The 22,044-nt window shown below is 43.8% G+C and overlaps 1 protein-coding gene and 2 long non-coding RNA genes across 5 annotated transcripts in view; 2 read left to right on the top strand and 1 right to left on the bottom strand.

Annotated features, from left to right (window-relative positions):
* LOC308474255 overlaps positions 1 to 9,462 on the top strand; it is a 216,381-nt gene extending 206,919 nt beyond the window's left edge. The window contains exon 2 of the long non-coding RNA XR_013984623.1: positions 9,248 to 9,462. This is a non-coding gene — a long non-coding RNA (uncharacterized lncRNA). The remainder of the gene's footprint in view (positions 1 to 9,247) is intronic.
* On the bottom strand, positions 643 to 18,977 carry TAF1A (TATA-box binding protein associated factor, RNA polymerase I subunit A). 3 transcript variants are annotated; one of them, XM_081000234.1, is made up of 11 exons: positions 18,957 to 18,977; positions 13,884 to 14,033; positions 13,319 to 13,488; positions 11,891 to 12,004; positions 9,965 to 10,163; positions 8,599 to 8,729; positions 6,900 to 7,058; positions 6,180 to 6,246; positions 5,959 to 6,082; positions 2,493 to 2,653; positions 643 to 998 (listed from the first exon to the last, which is right to left on the bottom strand). In XM_081000234.1, exons 2-11 carry the CDS (start codon positions 14,029 to 14,031, stop codon positions 883 to 885), a joined length of 1,389 nt encoding a protein of 462 aa, XP_080856360.1. In that variant the 5' UTR covers positions 14,032 to 14,033; positions 18,957 to 18,977; the 3' UTR covers positions 643 to 882. The 3 variants fall into 3 exon arrangements, with proteins under 3 accessions (XP_080856360.1, XP_080856359.1, XP_080856358.1); XM_081000233.1 differs by lacking the exon at positions 18,957 to 18,977 and adding an exon at positions 16,386 to 16,542; XM_081000232.1 differs by lacking the exon at positions 18,957 to 18,977 and adding an exon at positions 16,083 to 16,190.
* On the top strand, positions 16,790 to 18,010 carry LOC308474259. The gene is made up of 2 exons (XR_013984627.1): positions 16,790 to 16,888; positions 17,129 to 18,010. It is a non-coding gene; the product is annotated as an uncharacterized lncRNA (long non-coding RNA).
* Positions 18,978 to 22,044: the final 3,067 nt, after the last annotated feature.

Genomic DNA, 22,044 nt, shown 5'->3' with positions numbered 1-22,044 from the left:
GCTGCTGGTCTCGCCGAATGCAATGTCTAGTAGGCAGATGGCAATGCATTGGATTACCCAAGTCAATTGTGTGTATTTGCTAAATGTTCATAATGTACACAAAAGTTGCTAAATGAACACAGAAGAATTTCTTGGGGTTGCTCTGGGTTTCCCTGCTTTGCCTAATGTACTCAACCATGCATACTGACTTCAGGTCTGAGCATCTTGCTACCTACCGAGTTACCAGACACACGCTGCAGTGTACCAGCTGCTGTCTCCATTTTTGTTACCCAAGGAGGGCAAAAGTGCCTGCAAGTCAATTAGCACCAGAAAGCCTCTACCTCTCTCAAAAATATGTGTAAATGTGCAAAGTGCATGTGCACAGGTTCTTAAAGACATGTGTTAATAACAGTGCACAGAATGGGCTGGTGTGGGCCTCTTCTTTTAACTGCATGATGGGTGACTGGAAGAATTTCTAAGGGCAAACAATTCTACACTATTATTATAGGATGCAAGGCAAGCTGTAGTCACAGCATGCCTATATTATATATTGTCTGCTACAGACACACACACACACACACACACACACACACACACACACGCACCATCAATTCAAGACCATGTTTCAAAGGTTTTTATATGAAGACTTTGAAAGATAAATGATAAAATGTGTTTCCTGTGAAGTTTTATTTTAGCAATGACTCAAAGTAGAATTCCTTTGGAAACATTTATTATAAAACTGGAACTTCATTTTTTAAAAATGGTTGTCAATTATCTACAAGGTTTTTTCATTGCAGGGGAGATCTGTATGCAGACCAAAACATGTACAATCGGGGGGTGGGGGGTGGGATATAGTTCCAAAAAGAAAAGAAAAGGAATTTCGCCTCTAAAAGCAATCAAATATCAGACGATCTTCAAACTGACCCAGCTGTGTTTTTTCACAAATGTTTTCAACGGTTTGAACTTTTTCTTATTGGCTTCACAACCTTGTCGCATGACGTATCTAAAATATTTGCAATCTAGACACACAGAAAAGTGAAAATAGCATTAGAATGCATGAATGGGATAAGATTAACTGGACACAATCAGACCCTTAAGAACATGTTGTGATTATGACATGGAGCTTCTGAAAGGATAGAGAGGGAGAAGAATAAAAAAATCCCACTGAGCATCCTCAAACCTCAGTACACCACAAGTGTCAAAATCTCAATGTATAGAAAAGTTATGGGTAAATTATCTCCAGTATCGTTATAATGTGGAGCAAATAATCCAGCGACGTTAGCCTACATCTGGAAGTCACTTTGCTTAATGACAAGGTCCCAATGCAGAAGCCTGATGAAGTTTGACCATTTTCTTAAAAAAATTATCTAGACCATTATTACAAGAGCTTTGAAGGTACTGTATAGAGTTTAAGATACTGGCAAACAGCACTGTTAATCTACAGACCATGTGCTCATCTCTCATATTAGATGTTTCCATTAGGGGGTCTGATGGGTGCTGGGTTTTGTACATGCAAAAGAAAATGCATCATCTTGCTTTGTTTGGACTCAACTAATGCTGTAATGAGTAACCAGCAGTATGCATGGTATTCCGCCCTGTGGAACGCCCTCCCACCAGATGTGAAAGAGAACAACAACTGCCAGACTTTTAGAAGACATCGGAAGGCAGCCCTGTTTAGGGAAGCTTTTAACGTTTGATGCATTACTGTATTTTAATATTTTGTTGAAAGCCACCCAGAGTGGCTGGGGAAGCCCAGCCAGATGGGTGGGGCATAAATAATAAATTATTATTATTATTATTATTATTCCCATCAGCAGCTAGAACTGCCTCTCCTCTCCATTGAAGGCCATGAAAATAACACACGTAAGAAGTAATATGAGGTTCATTAACTTCCCACATTTTGTATGGTCTCTCAGCACCTCAAATTTCCTTCCTACAAAAGGGAGGAAGGAAATCCCATTGTAATAACTGATGCTTCAACTGGGCTAAAGGTGGAATGCTCTCTCGGGGCATCTATAGAGTTCCACCTCTCTTTCTTTCTTTGCATCGCTCCTCAAAATTGATCTCTTCTTTCAAGCTTTTGGCTTAACTCCACAGCCCAAGCTGAAAGAAAGCCTAAGAGCAACAGTTGCCTCTTCCTTTTGTCGTTTCCGCTTGCCGCTCTGGTGAACTTTAGATGCTAACTGCCTTGGTGCAAAAACCAATCACTTTTGCTTATGTTACTTGATACAGTTCTATGCACCAAATGGCAGTGTGGAGCAATAGATTTAGTGTTAGACTAGAAGCTGGGAGACCAGAGTTCGAATCCTCCCTTGGCCATGAAGCTCAGTGGGCAACCTTGGGCCAGCCATATTTCTCAGTCTGACCCATCTCACAGGGCTGGTGCAAGGATAAAGGTGGTTGCAGTTGAGAGAAAGGGCAAGATAAAGCTTTATGCAATATACGCTTTGCCAGGATTCTAATTATTGCATGTATACAGGAGACAGAACTTATATTGGGGGGGAGGCAGTTACCTTTTCCCATCAGCATTCCAGCCACCAGTACTTTTTCACAAGCGAGACATTCATCTTCCTGCCAGTTTCTTTTTGCCAAATAAAGGCTGAAATGCAAGGCTGGCCACCAGTCCTTTCGAGATGCCCACTTGTTTTTGAGCCAGTGAAGCTGTTTGTCAGAGCTGGGGGTGGGGAGAGGGAGGGGGAGAGAGGGAGAGAGAAGAGGGTGTAACTCAGTTAGAGCCATGCTGAATGCTGATAGATTTCTGTATTACACCAGAACACAACTAAGCTAGGCTAAGATGTGTGTATTACTTATGCTTGTCTACCAAGCTCTGTGCACAGGCAATCTCATCATGGTCCAAACTTCCCTTTTTCGTTTGGAGTTTTAGGCTAGAAGTAGCCAACGTACAGTGGTGCCTCGCAAGACGAAATTAATCCGTTCTGCGAGTCTCTTCGTCTTGCGGTTTTTTCGTCTTGCGAAGCACGGCTATTAGCGGCTTAGCGGCTACAGGTATAAACTCGTTCCCGCAACTGCAAGCCTCGACCCCTAGGGAGCATCTGGCCATTGCATAAGCCTCGTCCGGCCTCTTAAGCAGTCCCTCCTGACGCGCTTACATAACACAAGCCCCGACCGCCGCCATCCCAGCGACCCCGGAAGATAAGATCTGCAGCAAGCACCCTGCACCTCCGATCCCGGGGCGCGCTCAGCCAAAGCGTCCCCGGACACCTGTCCCGCCGCGCCTTTGCGCAGCGCTCTGCAGAGCGGAGCAATGAGCCCGGCCGATCACAGACAGGGCAAGCGGCAGCGAAGGCGGAGAGAGCGAGGCCCAGAGGGAGGAGTCTCCGGCAACGCCATTGACAGCCCCGCCGCAGCTCCGGGTCCTGGAGCCCTCCGGCTGCCAACTGCCTTTATTTTGCTGCAGGAGCCTCCTCTGCACCGGGATCCTCGCACGCTCCCTCCGTCTCTCCATGCCTTTTAGGTGAGTGGCGTGCTCGGGCTGACTTTGGACGACCCACAGCGGGGCTTCCCTCGGCCGCGCGACCGGAGCTCGCCTTTGCGGTCACTTTGACAGGCGATGGCGCCACCCTCAGCCTCGGTTCGGGGGCACCGGCTGCTGGCAAATGGGTGCCCCTTCTTCCCTTGACAGGGATCATCTCCCCCCGCTTCCTCGGAGATGGGCAGGCAAAACTTTTCATGTCCCCCCCCCCCCGCCCAGTCTGCCGTCCTTGGGATCTAGCGGTCGCCGCGCGCGCTAAGAGTGCAGACGGGGAAATCCCACCCCAAGCCGGGTGTCGCCGCCAGGTCCCCTCCCAGTTCTAAGGCTGAAGCCTAGGAACTTTTCGAAGCGGCGTGGGGCAGTATCACCACCGGCTGTGTTTCCGGACGCTAATAATGTATCGATTGCTATTACTATTAGATTCCCCGCTGCCGCATAGATAGATTGGCGGTGAAAGCGGTTTGCGCGCGGCACGGATCAAGCCCTTCGTCTTTCGAAGCAAGCCCATAGGGAAAATCGTCTTGCGAAGCGACGCAAAAACCGAAAAACCCTTTCGTCTTGCGCGTTTTTCGTTTTGCGAGGCATTCGTCTTGCGGGGCACCACTGTAGTATTCTCCAGATGTTGTGGACGGCTGCTCCCACTGTCTCTGACTACTATAGTCTGTCACATTGGCTACCCCTATTTCAGGGGCATGGAAGATTACTTATGGTTATTTAACTCAGTAATTTAAAAGGGTGCATTACTAATATTAAAATGCAACCTCTTGTTTTTGGCTGAGCCCTTGCAGTGAAAACATGTTCAGTTTCCAGTTAATGTCCTAAATTCAAGAAGAAAAACATGCAACCTGCTCTGCACATTTTTGATATAAATTGGTGCCGCATGGAGTAAAAAAAAAAGAAGATAGGCTACATTTTGTAGGCTAGCATCTTTCATGAATGCAGGGCTGCATAATAAATTATTATTATTATTATTATTATTATTATTATTATTATTACTATTATTATTATTTGTATCCCGCCCTCCCCTGCCGGAGCTGGGCTCAGAGTGGCTAACATCATATAAAACACAATATACATAAAAATAAACAAACGAACAATTAAAATGCATCCCAAAATTAATTCAAATAAATTAAAATTAGACTGGACAAATGGCCATCCTCAAGTTAAAATTGAAAGCGGTTAATACTCACCAGGACCAATTATTTCCACTGATATAATAAGGACCTATGAGCGGGTTGGGAAACCTCCTTCGTACTTGTTCATACAAAGAGAAAATGAGTCAGACTGAACCCTGGCCAAAGGCCTGGCGGAACAGTTCTGTCTTCCAAGCCCTGCGAAAAGATGTCAAATCTTGCAGGGCCCTAGTCTCTTGTGAGAGAGCGTTCCACCAGGCCGGGGCCATAGCCGAAAAGGCCCTGGCTCTGGTCGAGGCCAGTCTAATCTCCCTGGGGCTCAGGATATTCAGGTTTTTGTTATTTGTACACCGTAAGGTCCTCCGTGGGGCATACCAGGAGAGGCGATCCCATAGGTACGAGGGTCCTAGACCGTATAGGGCTTTAAAGGTTAAAACCAGCACCTTAAACCTGATCCTATACTCCACCTGGAGCCAGTGCAGCTGGTATAGCACTGGATGAATGCAATCCCGCAGTGAGGACCCCATAAGGAGTCTCGTTGCGGCATTCTGTATCCGCTGGAGTTTCTGGGTCAGTTTCAAGGGCAGCCCCATGTAGAGTGAGTTACAATAATCAAGCCTGGTGGTTACCATCACATGGATCACAGTGGTGAGGTCAGGACGAGAGAGATAAGGGACCAACTGCTTAGCTCAGCGAAGATGAAAAAATGCCGCCTTTGTTGTAGCTGTAACCTGCACCTCCATAGAAAGGGAGGCTTCAAAGATTACACCCAAACGCTTGACGGAAGGCGCTGGCACCAGTTGCACCACCGCAAGGGATGGGAGTTGGCCCCCCAACCCCATATCGTCTTGACCGAGCCAAAGGGCCTCTGTCTTTGAAGGATTTAATTTTAACTGGCTCCCACATAGCCATCCAGCCACGGCTTCCAGACATCTGAACAGTGTGTCTGGGGCCGAGTCAGGGTGGCCTTCCATCAACAGATAAAGCTGGGTGTCATCAGCATACTGATGGCAGCCCAAACCATCTCAGTCCCATGACCAGAGAGAAAACCGGACTGGAATGGATTCAAAACTGATGTTTCATCCAGAAATCCGCCAAGATGAATGAACTAAATGAACTAAAAGGTATTATGAAATGAAAACAGCTTTAAAAATTAACCAATTATTCCATTAGAAAACTGGTGCAGTTTTGAATACAGGTAAAAGTGTCTAAAACCTTCCCCTGACATATTTTCAAATATGTTGAGATGTTTTTGAATGAGGGGGCAGTCAAATATCCTCAGTGCACCATCTGCAGAGTGCAGTCAAGCAAGAGATACATCACACAGGGCAGCTGATTTCACCATTCACCCACTTCTGCAATATTTCTACAATCTCCTTTGCCAAGCAGCTCCAGGCTTTGACATTCTCCTTCCACCCAGCAGAGTCCAAAGCTGCAAAAATAACTTCCAGCCGTAGCTTCTGGTTTTTCCTTTTTTCTGAAATTAAGAGCGAATCGTATTAAGGGGGGAGGGCAGGGAGGCAACCTGATCCTAATTCTGTGTATCTTCAAGCACAATAATTAAAATGCCTTACTTGACTTTTTCAGCATGGCGTAATATTCCAGCATCAGTTCGTGAGAAGGGACAAGCTCGTGCAAGATCTAAAAAGAAACAGACAAGACACTAAACATCCATCTTGAGACACGGTTATGCACTTCCCTATCCCACCAGTTTCAATGGACAAATTATGAGCAGAGGCTTGTGCCGAAGTTCACTATAGCAGGGGACTGGATTGGTCCAATAATTTCACTTTATAGCTTAAGTATACACAGGGACAAATAATTTCTTCTGCAATTCTGCAACATCAAGTCTGAGGGGGTGTGAAAATTGAATTTACAGCGTGCTTACAGGAAAACAAATCTCCATGTATGTGTGTATAATAAATAATGAAAATAATAATAATTAACAACAACAACATTGTTCATAGGCTTTCTGGACATAGTGCACCTCAACCTCATGTCATAGTGAACCACAGTTAATGGATTACTGTGACATTTTAAAATTTAATCACTTTTATATCTCACTTTTCCTCCAAGAGCTCAAGGCAGCGTACAGGGTTTTCCACCTCTACAATTTCTCCTCACAACAATCCCTGTGAGGAGGGCTGGATTGAGAGACAGTGACTGGCTAAAGGTCACTCAGTGAGCTTCATGGCTGAGCAGGAAATTGAACTCTGGTCTCTCAACTCCTAGTCCAGCAGTCTAACTGCTACACAATTAAATGGTGACCATTAAATAAGGCCTGAATATAATACCTGGAGTGCAGACATCTGAGTTTTCCTTGATTCACCCCTTCTCTTTAGGAACTGATATAGGAAGACATGTGCATTAGGGTTTGGAGGAAATTTGGAATTATATGCATATTCGCTCAACACTTCTCTTGCTTCTTCATACTCCTCATAATGCTCCAGCATCTGAGGAAAAACACAAATGTACAGCTGATTATTAAAGTTAGGGACCACATTTTCACCTTGAGGTACCCCAAAAAGTGTTTTGCAACAAAGAAAATTTTTTTGAAAGAAAAATCTTCTCATGTGAACACAATACAGTCAATGATCAGGTGACTGAAATGATTTTTTCAAACAAAATGTGTATCCCATTTGATTGTCAAAAAACCAAAAAACACCTCTAAGCAGTTTACCAAAAAAAACAACCCATTTAAATTATTGATAAAAAAAAGTTAAAATGAGGTATTAAAAAATATTCAAAGGATTTAAAATCAACAGCAAGCGGCTAAAAAGAAATAAAGCATGTTTAACTTCAACGTGTCTGGATAGTCTTACCTAAACAAAAATGTTTTAAGCTGACACTAGAAAGATTACAATGAAGGTGCCTGCCTGATGTCAATACACAAGGAGTTCCAAAGTTCCACACGAAACTATCCATTTCTTACAAGTGTGGAATGAGTATTTTGTGGCAACTGTAACAGTACCAGTTCCACAGACTGAAGAGGCTAAGTGGGTATACAGTGGGTATACTTAGTTGCCGAATGTTTTGGCTCCCAAATGATCAAAAACCGGAAGTTATTGTTCCAGTTTTAGAACGTTCTTTTGGCAACCGAACGTCCAACAGGACTTCCGAGGCTTCCGACTGGCTGCAGGAACTTCCTGCAGCCAATTGGAAGCCACACCTGGGAAGTCAAATGTTTTGGAAGTCGAACGGATTCCGGAACGGATTCCGTTCGACTTCCAAGGTACATCTGTTATAGGGATAGGGTGATCCTGCAAATAAACTGGTCCCAAGCTGTTAAGGGCTTCATATACTAATTGTAACCTCTTGAACTTGGCCTGGCAGCTGGGCGCAGACCTCTGAGCAGAGGCGTTATATGCAGGCAAGGTCTCACTCCTATCAGCAACTGGGCTGCAGCCTTCTGCAGCTTCTGGGTCAAGCACAAGGGAAGCCCCACATAGAATACACTGCAATAATCCAGTTTAATGGATCAGAAATAAGAGCTTTAGAATAAAAAGCAAAATCCAGGAGAGAACTTATGGCTGGATAATATATACACATCGCTAAATGTGATTGGTTTGGTGCACACAGAGAGAGGAGAGGGAGAGGGAGAGGGAGAGAATAATTTGGATCAAATTGCCAAACCATGGTTCGGTCATTGGGTTCAAAACTTGGGGCTGACAGGCTTTCTCCTCCTACAATTACCTTGCTTCCTGATCCAAGCAAACTCCAGTTAGCCATTACATTTGGATTGGCAATCTATCTAGTATTTTTTAAAAGCCACATTTTTTTAAGCCAATGAACATCACCATATGTTATGGCAGAAAATTCCCAAGACTCCCCAATGCTTTCTAGACACTTTTTCAGAGTCTTATTTTACTAATTGCTATGAAAGACGTTTTTCGAGTATTCCCCGAGCTACAAAAACTTGGAACAGCCAGCAATTACTTAGATCAAGATTTAGGGGGGGGGGGGGAGTAAGATGGTTGTGAATCATGCTCTTACATCCACATAACACGTCACAAAAGGATCCCAAACTCCAGGAATTTTAATGATCTCCTTGAGGCTGACTTTAGCCTGCCGGTACAAGATGCGCATTTCCTGCTGAATAGAAGACACTGCGTAGCTGTCCTCATCTGCGAAAGACAAGACATAATATAACCTCTTATATTAAGCACGGTGATCTGCAACTCAGGTAAATCATGACACTAATCTCACTTTCCAAGCACCCTAAAAATAAAAATAAAAAGCTTTCTGAAAGAGAAGAACCAACGAAATTCACAACATATCTTTCTGGTCCCAAAAGAGTCAAACAGAGGACTATTAAGCAGGGAACCTCTTTCAAGCAGAGGCCACATTGACAGGTGAGCAACCCCACCCACCTGTTCAGGCAACAAATGATGATTAAGCTTTATGTTTACTGCAAGCCAATGAATCTGATTAAACTTAATGGCAAAGCAGACTGAAACAAAAGCATCAGTCAAGTCTGCTTTACCGAGAAGGCCACTCAGTTTGAGTTCCTGCGGTACAGATGCAATGATGATAAGAGCAAAAAACTCTCAACAACCTGTTCAAAAAAACTAACCTTCACCTGATGAGGCAGGCAGACTTAACAACGCAATCCTAAGCATGTTTGTTCGTAAGTTCCGTCGAGTTCACTGGACTTACTCCCTAACAATTGCTTAATGCTGAAATCCTAAACACACATGACTTCTGATTTAACTGTGACCTCAGGACAGTTTAGTAGTCCAAATACCATTGGCTGCTGCACTGTACAGTGTTATTTTGTGTGTTGTTCTTAATTATTGTTTCATACTGACTATTCCTTTATTCATTCATCCTTGCCGTGGGTGGGATACAAAACAGACAGACAATAAAAACATAATTAGGACTTAGGGATGCGGGTGGCACTGTGGGTTAAACCACAGAGCCTAGGACTTGCCGATCAGAAGGTTGGCAGTTCAAATCCCCGAAACAGGGTGAGCTCCCGTTGCCCGGTCCCAGCTCCTGCCAACCTAGCAGTCTGAAAGCACGTCAAAGTGCAAGTAGATCAATAGGTACCACTCCGGCGGGAAGGTAAACGGCGTTTCTGTGCGCTGCTCTGGTTCGCCAGAAGCGGCTTAGTCATGCTGGCCACATGACCTGGAAGCTGTACCCCGGCTCCCTGGGCCAATAAAGCAATAAAGCGCCGAAACCCCAGAGTCGGTCACAACTGGACCTAATGTTCAGGGGTCCCTTTACCTTTAGGACTTAGGTGCATATTCAAAGTCCAGCATTAGAGTCTCATTCTATGCTTCCAATTTCAAGAGCTGAGCATAATAATCATGGCCATCTATGTCTTGCACCGATTTTCCCTAAGGTGCATACTCACCAAGCCCCAACATGTCCGCCTTCTTTTTCAACCACTTAGAATAGTCCAGCAGCCCCCTGTAACCTTGAATGAGTTTCAGTTCTTTGTTCTGAATGACTGTTTGTTCTCCGTACTTCCAGCTTTCTGCCAGGACCAGGTTCTGATAAGCCTCATCCTCAAACCCGTTGCACAGGAGGTGGAAGACGTGCTCTAAAGAAACCTACAACAATTTCAACCTAGCTTACAATCCTCAGAAGCAGCAGCAGCTCTGAATAAAATGCTACAATGCAAACCCAATGGGCTCAGAGACCTCCTACATCTGGAGGTTTCCCCACTACTTTCAGTGAAAAATTTAGCAGCTTTGCAAGAGCAACAGAAACATGCCGTTTGAATGATGCTGGACCTGGAAATAAATGGGGGACCACTGTCAAACTGGCGATGCAATTAACATCAGCATACGGCATTCAAATCTTGGCAAATGCAGTAACGCTCACTGGATCCCAGTCAAGGTTCAAACTGGCTCAGTAGCAACCCAGTGGAACACCTACTAAAGCTTCTGCACACCAAGAAAGAAAGAAAAAGAACTAGACTTCTGAATGTAAACCAAAATGGAATTTCTGCATTTACTGATATACAAAGCTTAACATATTTTTAAAAATATATATGCAAATGATATGAAATAGAATTATAAATGAGTGGAAAACTGAATATAAAGGAATTGATACAAAATCAGGGAAAATTTTTAGAGACTCCTAGTTTGAACTGTAAAAGTATACAAATGGTACACTTTTTGCATGTACATGGGGCCAATTTACTGCAGATCAAGGTGCAGAACTGTGCATACACACACACACACAAATAATAATATCCAGTTCAAAGGGTTGCATCCAGTGCGTCAGTGCCATGTGCGCTAGAGACTTCCTTGTGCACAATGGAACTTCCCCTTCCTCTCCTGCCATCTGCTGTGCCCCCTGTTCTGTGATTCAGATGGTTGGAGGACCAGATTTAGGCAAAGTGTGGGAGGAGGAGAGGAAGCGGAAATCACACATTCCAAGAGCATCGGATACAACCCAAAGTCGCATGAACTACATCAGCATTCATTGCTCTATATTATATTTATTATTATTATTATTAGATTTATATACTGCCCTTCAGCAAGAGATCTCAGGGCGGTTCACAGAGTAAAATGCAGGATAAAAACAACTAAATAATTAAAAGAAAACAGCAAAACAACCACTCTATTCTGTAATTAAGGGTATGTTTTACCAAAGAAACTTCTACTAGGAGTAATGGACATTGCTACAAATCCCCGCAACAAGAAATAGAAAGGGTGAGGAACCTCCGGCTCATGGGCCTAATCCTGCAGAGGTCCTAATTATGTTTGTGAGACCATCTCCCTCAAACCATGCCCACCCGCTACACCCCTAAAGTCACATGAGATATCGGGCGAGAGGAAGGCAAAAGCACAGCCTGCACACGAGAGCCAGTGTGGTGTAGTGGTTAAGAGCTGTAGTCTCGTAATCTGGTGAAACAGGTTCGCGTCTCCGCTCCTCCACATGCAGCTGCTGGGTGACCTTGTGCCAGTCACACTTCTTTGAAGTCTCAGCCCCACTCACCTCACAGAGTGTTTGTTGTGGAGGAAGAAGGGAAAGGAGAATGTTAGCTGCTTTGAGACTCCTTAAAGGGAGTGAAAGGCGGGATATCAAATCCAAACTCTTCTTCTTCTTCTGAATTACGTTAAAAATAAACCACTTTGAAACACACTTCAAAGGAGTTGCCACCCAAAATCGCTATGGTGAGCTAAAAAGTTCCCCATCCCTGCTATACGTGGGAGAATGAGCAGCACTCTTAATAATAGCAATACAGTAATAGCAATAATAATGTTAATAATGTTTTATATGAAAAATAAGTATTATGATCTTAAGGATCCTTTGGAACTCTCCTCACCTTTAAATATCCTTTTACTCCTAAATTTTTCATCTGATCTGCAAAGTGGTTGGTCTCGTGAATATTGCTCCGTGGATGCCGCTGCAAGATCTCAGTTCCTATTCTCCAGATCTCCTAGCACGGAGAACACACATTCAGAACACAGAAGCAAACAACAGCTACAAGAAGTGAACATAAGCATAGCTTTGAAGTATATGGTCACTTACAACAGGCACAAAGAGCACTTCTAATTCCATAATGCAAAAATTTGCAGCCATCGTGACACAGAATTAAATGCACAACAAAACAGCCTAAATTGGGGATAGGCAACCTGTGGCCCTTGGTCTAATTTCATGTGGCCCTCAACACTGTTTCAAAAGCCTTCTGCAAGCAATCAGGTTATATCTCTGGCAAGCGCAATCTATCCCTATCCCAGCAGCCCACTGGCTGGAGAGGGAAAGACGGACAGGAGGAGCATAGCTCAGTCCGATAAGCTCAGTTGGTAGAGCATGAGACTCTTTACCTCATGGTTGTGGGTTTGAGCCCCATGTTGGGCGAAAGATTCCTACATTGCAGGGGGCTGAACCCCAACTCTCAATAACTTTCGATAACCATCAACCATGGTATCCTTCTGGAGCAACCTACTTGGCTGGTCGTTCCCAGAGGCAGTGTTCTTTGGCCCCACAGAACCTTCAATGTGGGATTCCTGAGGGTTCAATGTTGCTGTTTAACATCTACATGAAACTACTGAGTGGGGTCATCCAGTGTTTTGGAGCACGTGGTCAGCAATATGCTGATGACAAACAGCCCTACTTCTCTTTTACATCCGCAGGTGAGGCAAAGAAAGTTATGGACCGTTGTCTTGCCTCACTAATGGATTAGATGAGAGCCAACAGGCTGAAACTCAATCAACATTCATCTTCAGTCAGGTGTTTGGCTGATGGCTTTTAAAATGTGTTTGTGGGAGGGGCTTTTTCAGCTTGTTTTTGTTTTTATTATTATTATTATTATTATTTTCCTGTTGGGAACTGCCCTGGGATCTTCGGAAGAAGGGCGGTATACAAAACAAACAAACAATAAATGACCCTCGTGGTCTGTTCTAACTCTACAATTCTATAATTGCAGTTTAATGTTGGGAACCACCCTCAGATCTATGGATATAAGGCAGTATATAAATTTAATAATTATAATTTTAATAATTCTATGAGATGGCAGAAAGGAGAAACCACTTTAGGTTTTGTCCTTTCCACCACTAGTATGTACTTCAACAACAGGCTATATCCAAGAGAATAGAGCCATCAATAGAAGAAAGGCGGCCCACCCTTGGTCCAAAAATTGCTCTACCCTTTTCCTAAACATATTACATGATGGAAGCATAGGACACAGGAATCACAGAGATCCTTTTCCACCTTTCAGGCGCAGAATCGGGGGATTAGCTCGTCTACTTACTTCAGGAGCAGCCCGCAGTTTGTCTTTACTGTAATGCTCCAACATTTCTATGTAGCTTATGATTAATTCTGCAGCCCTCTGCAACTGGCCTTGCAAAAGGGAATCCTGGATGCAGTTTAAACAACCTTCTTTTGCCTTCTGAAATTCCGAGTGCATTCCGACCCTAGATGCTACAACACAAGAATAATTTTGGTAACAGACATGAGAATAATTCTGATGTGTTTCTAATGCGGTTATAGACTTAAATTGCAATTCAGAGGAAAACACAAAAGCCCATACATTCTTGGTTGCATCTGGCAAGTAAATACAGGAATCAATCCTGTATTTCATCTTTGGAACATAAAATCCAATACCATACTACTAAACTGTCTAACTTCCTTCATAGCTTCATGCAAACATAACTTCATGCAAAAAAAATGTGCTGCTGCCACCTACTGTAGGCTGATGAGGGCATAAATGAGGACAAGGTTTCCCACCATTTTTGCTTCTTGCTTCCAGTGTTGATAGTCCTATCATACCATGCAAAGCAATAAGGAATCTTACCAACTAGCAATCAAGAACTTACTTGTGTAGTGAAAATATCTTGGGAGTAAAGGTAAATAAATTCCTGGGATGGGAGCTGTCGTTGTTGTGGCTGCATGCGCATCCTGTGTTTCTCCTTCCAAATTTACCTGCCCTCTTTTTCTTCTCAGTTCTTCAACAACAGTATCCATTTCTGTAAAAGGAAGATGGGGAAATATTTATGCTTGCAGGTCAGGCAAATCAAAATAAGAAATGAAGCAGAGGGAAAGAGACACTTTCAATGTCTTTAAAAACAGCTGTACAAGGAAGCATAAGTTTAGTTTTTTATTACTATTTCCAATTAAATATTGCCCCTTTACAGACATGAAATGGAAGCAGGGTGCCTGATACAAGTAGGGAATAGAGCACCTTGCTGAAATTTCAGTCAACATTGCCGCAGCTACAGTGATGTGAAGGTTAACGTGTGCATCTTAGAAGAAGGTGGAGGGAGAGGCAGACAGACGGACAGACAGACAAAGCAGGGCACTGCAGGGCTGGAAAAGCCTTCAGCATTGCTCCCCATACCATTTTTATTCCTTGCCTTGTGCAGAATCAGAATTGGAAAGGATGATATATCACCCATCGGGGGGCCAACTTGAATAAAATATTGTGGGAGCCCTTGTAAGCTCCGTCCCACATAATCAATCACATGGCACAGTGCACACACACCATGTGAATGGGAATGCCCATCAACTTTGTGGGGGGCCAGCCCCCTCAAATGTTTTATTGTGGAGCCAAAGCCCCCATAGCCCCTAGGAGTTGGCTCCTATGTCACCCATTTTTCAGAAGTGGGGCATGACAACAACTCAACATAGTCATGGTCCTCTCAGTGTTTCAAATTGGTTTTAACCTTGGAGTTGTGCTTTATTCTTGCATTCATGTTGCTTTTCATTTTATGTTTTCGGCTGTATTAAAGTTACTTTCATACTTATTTATTGTAAGCAGCTGAGAGAACATTACAGCATGGGCCAGCATGAAAGCGTCACAAATAAATATTACACTGCACTGTAGAAGAGCAGGGGACTCATTTTTAATTAATTTGTTAATTAATTTGTTAACCCCACATATTAATTAAGTTATTAGGCTGTAATGTAACACACACTTAGATGGGAGTGAGTTCCATTGAACTCAATGGGCCTTAGTTTGGAATAAACATACACAGACTCACACCATGAATAGGCAACGTAGTCAGCCAACTCCTGGTGAGGGCACTTAACCTAGTCCCTGGAGTGTTCTGTCGCCCCACAGCCCCTGCGGAGGAGGCACCGGTACCCCATTCTACAGCATCCCCTGGAGCAGTGGTTCTCAACCTGTGGGTCCCTCGATGTTGTTGGACTACAACTCCCATTATCCCCGAGCTCTGGCCTTGCTAGCTAGGAGTGATGGGAGTTGTAGTTCAACAACATCTGGCGACCCACAGGTTGAGAAAGGCAGCCTGGAGTGGATTGCAACTTTCGTGTCATTTCTTTCTAATGGGCCAATGCAGTGATCTCTTGAGTTTTCTATACTCCATAAAAACCACTAGATGGCATCAGATAACTTACGTTTCCCTAACACGGAAGTCCTGGTCTGCAAAAGTAACAGTGGCACAAACTTTTAACAATTAGACAAAAAGCCCAAATTATAGGTTGACGCTAAACGCTCCCCACTTTTTTCTTCCTTTCCCTTCCTATTCATCAGAAGTGAGAAATCCAATATTTTAGTGCACCTGTGGCAAAATATAATCAGCAGGCTTCCAGACTGTCACTACTTTTCAGTTGGGATACAATCATATACTGGCAAATTCAGGGTGGACAGTTAAAACTGCTTTGGAACTCTTGCTCAACAAACCAATTTCCCACCTGAAGTTTGGGCTTTCTGCAATGAGGAAAGTGACAAGAAAATGCACTGGGAAATACAGTTAATGCTTGTTTTGACGTGATGCCCCCTAGCATCTCTTTCTAACAAATCAGGATGAATGTTCAACAAACAAGTGGCCTTTCCAAATAAATAATTTTTTTTAATAAAGAGGGGAAAAAACAAGTGGCCTGGAAGTGCTCAGAGTTACTAAAGCTACCAACTGCTTTCTATTACTTTTTGTTCCAGGACGAAAGTGCTGCTTCCTAATCACAGCTACACTCAAATTCCCAGTTCCTCCACTGCTTACTATGGTCAGCCCTCATCCGCAGAACTCCAAAAGGACCCAAGCGCAATCTAGTCCAACCTGCGTGTCTCCTCAAAAGGAGCCAGGAAACTCTAAACTCCAACTGCATCTGATTCCGTAGCCCACGAAAGCTTATGCCGTAATGAACATATTAAGCGTCACAGGTGCCTTCGCTGTTTTTCCTGCAACAAAGAGGCTGCCAGAATTCTCTTCCTTAACTTCAGAAAAGTGAGGTGCCAATCTAACCTTTTCCTATCTCTATAGATATCGGTTGGCTACCACGTGTTGTCTCCCACGGGAATCTATTGGCTCCCTGATACAAGCGCCGTGAGCTCCGAGAGAAGCCTTCGCCGGCCAACCTACCTGGATGCGGAGCTTCCTTCTGTCTCTCGGTAACCTCTCCTGATAGGGCCCGGTCTCGCGCTTAACGAGGGTATGGAATGTCTACGAGGGTACTACGAGGGTATGGAATGTCTAAAAGGCCATTTTGAGTTCCTTCCAGCACGCCGACGCGGTCCTCGCCGCCATCTTTGACCATGGCATAACCCGACTTCCTGTTCGTACTACGTAACAACCGGTTTTCTTTCTTTTTTTTTAGTTAGGGGCGGGGCTGGAGGCCGTAAAGGACTTTGCAGTTATATGCGCGTGCGCAAAAACTTTTGAGGCTTTGTGGTTGTTGCCGCGCAGAGTGGACGCTCCTTGTGCTTGCGAGGTGTCTGAACCTTGCCGGTCATCTCTAATGAAGAACAGGATATAATTTAAAAGATGCAGAACGTATTCATTTTTCGAAGCTTAATTTTAGGTGGCTAAAATTATGCACAGAAGTTCCCAAACCCCTGAGAGCGAACAAAAACTTGTCCAGTGTGGTGTAGTGCTTAAGAGCAGTAGACTTGTAATCTGGTGAACCAGGTTCACTTCCCCGCGCCTCCACATGCAGCTGCTGGGTGACCTTGGGCCAGTCACACTTCTTTGAAGTCTCTCAGCCCCACTCACCTCACAGAGTCTTTGCTGTGGGGGAGGAAGGGAAAGGAGAATGTTAGCCGCTTTGAGACTCTCTAGGGTAGTGATAAAGCGGGATATCAAATCCAAACTCTTCTTCCTCTGAGCCCCACCAGGAAAAAAGCCACACAATTTCAACCAGAATGTCAAGTGCTGTTTATAGGACTGTAGGGAAATATCCCTACAGATGGTGAAAGCAGTCACGAAATTAAAAGACGACTGCTCCTTGGGAGAAAGGCGATGGCAAACCTAGACAGCATCTTAAAAACAGAGACATCACCTTGCCAACAAAGGTCCATATAGTTAAAGCCATGGTTTTCCCAGTAGTGATGTATGGAAGTGAGAGCTGGACCATAAAGAAGGCTGATTGCCAAAGAATTGATGCTTTTGAATTATAGTGCTGGAGAGTCCCATGGACTGCAAGAAGATCAAACGTATCCATTCTTAAGGAAATCAGCCCTGAGTGCTCACTGGAAGGACAGATTGTGAAGATGAGGCTCCAATACTTTGGCCACCTCATGAGAAGAGAAGACTCCCTGGAAAAGACCCTGATGTTGGGAAAGATGGAGGGCACAAGGAGAAGGGGACGACAGAGGACGAGATGGTTGGACAGTGTTCTCGAAGCTACAAACATGAGTCTGACCAAACTGCAGGAGGCAGTGGAAGACAGGAGTGCCTGGCGTGCTCTGGTCCATGGGGTCATGAAGAGTCGGACACGACTAAACGAATAAACAACAACAACAACAGGGAAATATCCCCCCCCCCTTTTTTAGCAAGTACCAGCACACTTCTCTCTCTCTCTCTCTCTCTTTCTTTCTTTCTTTCTTCCTTCCTTCCTTCCTTCCTTCCTTCCTTTCTTTGCTGCCATTGGTAGCTGTTTTGTGCTGGCACCCATGGCAGTTTTCTCAAGATACAGGTACTGGCACCTCATCTCTTTACCGTATAAAGCCCTGGGAATCTCTATTTGGAAGTAAAGCTTTCTTATAGTAGTGATTATGCCATAGGAAATACTTACTGCTCACTGTCATAGCCTTCTATTTGACCTACAGTACAAAAAAAGCAATTACAATCCTACATGCTGACTTGGAATTAAGACCCACTTAAACCAGTGATCCATACATAGGGCCAAGCTAAATCCCAACAGCTGCATTTCTGCAAGGAAGCAGGTAACCACCATAGCACTTGGCTCTGAGTAAACATGCTTTGGATTGCGTTGCAGCAGCATTGCTGCAAATCCTAAATATTCATACCCAGAGCTAAACCGTTGGCTTACTAGGGTCTATTTTTCCTAAATGCACAAATAGTTGCAAGTTCGTTTTTTATTTCATTTTACATATTTCAGTCATGAGTCTGCTCCACATGTGCTCTGTTTGGATGAGTATGTCTCATCCCTGCAACAAAGGCAGCACCTGGATCTTGGCAACAGGACTATATCCTCCCCCTCTGCCTCCTCCACCACCACCACCTCCTGTTCATTCCTCCCCTGCATTGGAGGGACAGAGGAGAGAGAGAGCAGATCTGCTTCCCCTATCTTTCATTTAGAATCACAAGGGGAGGACCTCCCTTCTCCATCTCAGGGTGCTATTTAGCACTAAATAGAATAGCACTGAGAAGAAGGCACTTGGCTGATGTTAGTAGGCAGAGAGTGTAAGTGCTGCCACACTGAGCGATTGGCAGGTAGTGCAAATCTCTGTGCAGAGGAGTTATATGCTAACAGGGCCTCGCTCCTGTCAGCAAATGTGCTGCAGCATTCTGCACAAGCTATGGTTTCTGGATCAAGCACAAGGAAAGCCACTGAAGCTACCTGGGGCTCTAGTCACAAAGCTGGATACAGAATCACTCCCAGAATGTATACTTGTTCCTTTGGGGGTAGTGCAACCAATTTTCAGGGCATGCAACTGACCAATTTTTTGGACATGGAAACCACTCACTCACAATGTCTCCATCTTGTCAGAATTCAGGCTCAGCTTATTTTTCCTCATCCAGCCCAGGCATCTGTCCAGGCCTCATCCCAGGGCCGTGTGGCCCTCCTGAATAACATATCATGGAGAAATAGAGCCAAATGTCAGCAGTTTACTGGTGGCACCTTGCTGTAAAACTCATAATGACCACTTCCAGTGGCTTCATATAGATAGTAAGTAGTTTTGCGGATAAAATAGCATAGCTTCCAGGGGGCCCCCAAAAATACCCTCCCAATGCTACTCTTTGCACTCATAGGTAGGACCCAAACCACTGTAACACAGTGCCTCCAATTCCAGTTAAATGCCAGTGAAGGAAGATACCATGGTCAATGGTACCAACAGCTGCGGAGTTATTGAGAAGCAGGTGCAAAGTCACACTCGTCTTGTCTGACTCTCTGTAAAGGTCATCCATCAGGATGACCAAGGGTGACTCAAGTCCTGTAGCCAGGACTGAACCCAGACTGGAATAGATCTAAATAATCCATGTCATCCAAGACTGTAGCTGACCTGTCATCCAAGAATGCAAGCAACTGCAGTTTGGAGGAGAGAGTCAGAGGTTTTATCATCTCTTGACATTAAGTGTGCAAAAAAACCCCTGCTGATTAAAGCTCTAGAACTCTGCTCATGGCATCCATTCCATTTAAATTGGTTTGTTCTCTTTTTTTTTTACTTTGCTACTGGGATTGTACTCAGGGTGAGATCTGGAGCAAATTTAGGATTTGCATGTTCCTGTTTCCCCTTACTGTGGGTAGTAAAGGTACTGTAAAGGAGACCCTGCTATCTATGGGACAGGTAACAAGCAACCAGGTCATACATCTCAAAATGATGAAAGTTGGGCAGGTCTTAGTCATAAAAACGTTTGTGGAAATAAGCTGATCGCAACAAAAGTTACTTTCACATTTAGAAGTGAAAATTTGGGAGCAAGTATCAGTGTGTGTGTGTATGTGTTTGTTTGTTTTTTTAAAAAGGCTTTCATGTTAACATACTTTTAAATTCCTCTGACTGGGTGAAGAAGAACAGTAGAACAGTTCTGTTTTCCAGCAGCCAGGCAATAGTCACTGATTATTTGGCTCAAAGTGAGATAGTACACAAGAGAATAGTATGCAATGAAAATCAATAATTTTGAGTATATGATAAGAACATCGGTTTCACTTCTGATGTAATTAGTGGCAAAGATTACTGTTAGCAATTTCAGATATCAAAGTAGCAATAACTGGAAGAGCACAACAGACTGCTACTTATGTAGTCACTCAGCAAGCCAACTAGTTCATCATTATTATTCTCTCTGTGCTGCTTGCTACAAGGGACACTGTGTGCTTTACATATTTTAATTATCGTAAAAGGCCACTTCTGCATACTGCCAAATGTGCAGAGATGAAAGCATTTACATTGCAATCATTATCCTATTCTGTTATGTTCTTTTCATATTAAGATACAAGTTAAGTTCTAGCAAACCTTGGCTTCTTTTTGTTAGAATCCTGGATGAACATACATTTTCCTGTATAGCATGCTTGTTTCACATTGAACCAGTCAACTGGTGCAATGTAATCTAAGCACAAATGCAAAGTGAATGTATAAACCAGCAATAACCTTAATGCAAACAAACTGAAAACATAGAGGAATGTTCAATACTACCACACTGTATCTATGTCTTAGCCAAAAAAGCTGACATAGCAACTCTTTGTATCATCTGAATGTTCTTTACCAGATGCCCTGGCCCAGTCAAATGTCATGCAGCTGCACTGAGAGCCAGTGTGGTGTAGTGGTTAAGAGCGATAGACTCGTAATCTGGGGAACCGGGTTCGCCTCTCTGCTCCTCCACATGCAGCTGCTGGGTGACCTTGGGCCAGTCACACTTCTTGAAGTCTCTCAGCCCCACTCACCTCTCAGAGTGTTTGTTGTGGGGGAGGAAGGGAAAGGAGAATGTGAGCCGCTTTGAGACTCCTTCGGGTAGTGATAAAGCGGGGTATCAAATCCAAACTCTTCTTCTATATATCTGCAGTGATGACTGGCACTGGTGTCAGATACTGCACATAACTCAAACACATGCATGGTAAGGGGTTTTTGAACATTTTCCAAGCCATGTAGATTGCCGCACATGGATAAAATATAGGAGTACCAATTTTAAATTAGTTCCCTATAGATAATATGGGAATAACAGCAACAGAAGGTGCTTCCAGACTACCTGTTTATTGAACATTCATCCTGATTTGTTCGCATGGAGATTAGGCAATGTTGCCTCCGTACTGAGTTTTCATTCTGATTTCTTTGAGAGGTGGTTAGATGGTGTTGCATCAAAACAAATGTTAATCTATGCTTTCCAATGCATTTCCCCATCACCTTACTTATTGCAAAAAGTCTGGTATTTTGGGCAAGTGGGTTTGTTGCACAAGATCCCTTATCAGCTATAGTTGTGCAACCTGAATTTGCTGGTATCTTTGGGATAAATAAGAAACATTTAAGAAATAAAATTAATCTGGTAATAGACATAGTGCCTCTGTTCCTGGAGGCAGCAAATAGCCATCATTAATAGTGACCACTGATAGTCTTATCATTCATGAATTTGTCTCATCCTCTTTTGAAGTCATTCATGTTGGTAGCCATCACCACATCTTATGGAAGTGAACTATACACTGTGTGAAGAAGCACAGTCTGTACTTAATCTCCCACCATTTACCTTCATCGAATGACCCTGTGTGATTTTTCATGTGAAATGCACAAGGAAGCCATTCAGATTCCACATCAGGGTGAAGTGGAACAGTCCATGTGACTTGCTGAAAGAATGAGGTGCTAGACGAAGTTTCGGGCAAAACTACACATCCTTTAATCTCTGGCCATTGCCTATACTTGCTTACTTCAGCAACATCTGGAGGGCCAAAAGTTTTCCACCAGTTCTAGATTATCCTACACCCTTATGTGCTAGATATCTACTTGCAGGGAGGCTTTTGTACATAGGGCGGAATTATGTGAGATGCATGGAGCCAACTTAAATAAAATATTGGGGAGGCCCAGGTAAGCCCCACCCTGCATAATCAATTTACAAGATGCAGCACACATGCACC

Source organism: Podarcis pityusensis, assembly GCF_964106645.2.
Source record: "Podarcis pityusensis genome assembly, chromosome: 3".
Classification (NCBI taxonomy): Eukaryota; Metazoa; Chordata; class Lepidosauria; order Squamata; family Lacertidae; genus Podarcis; species Podarcis pityusensis.
The sequence above is the reverse complement of the archived record's forward strand: the minus strand, read 5'-3'. Positions and strand labels throughout refer to the sequence as shown.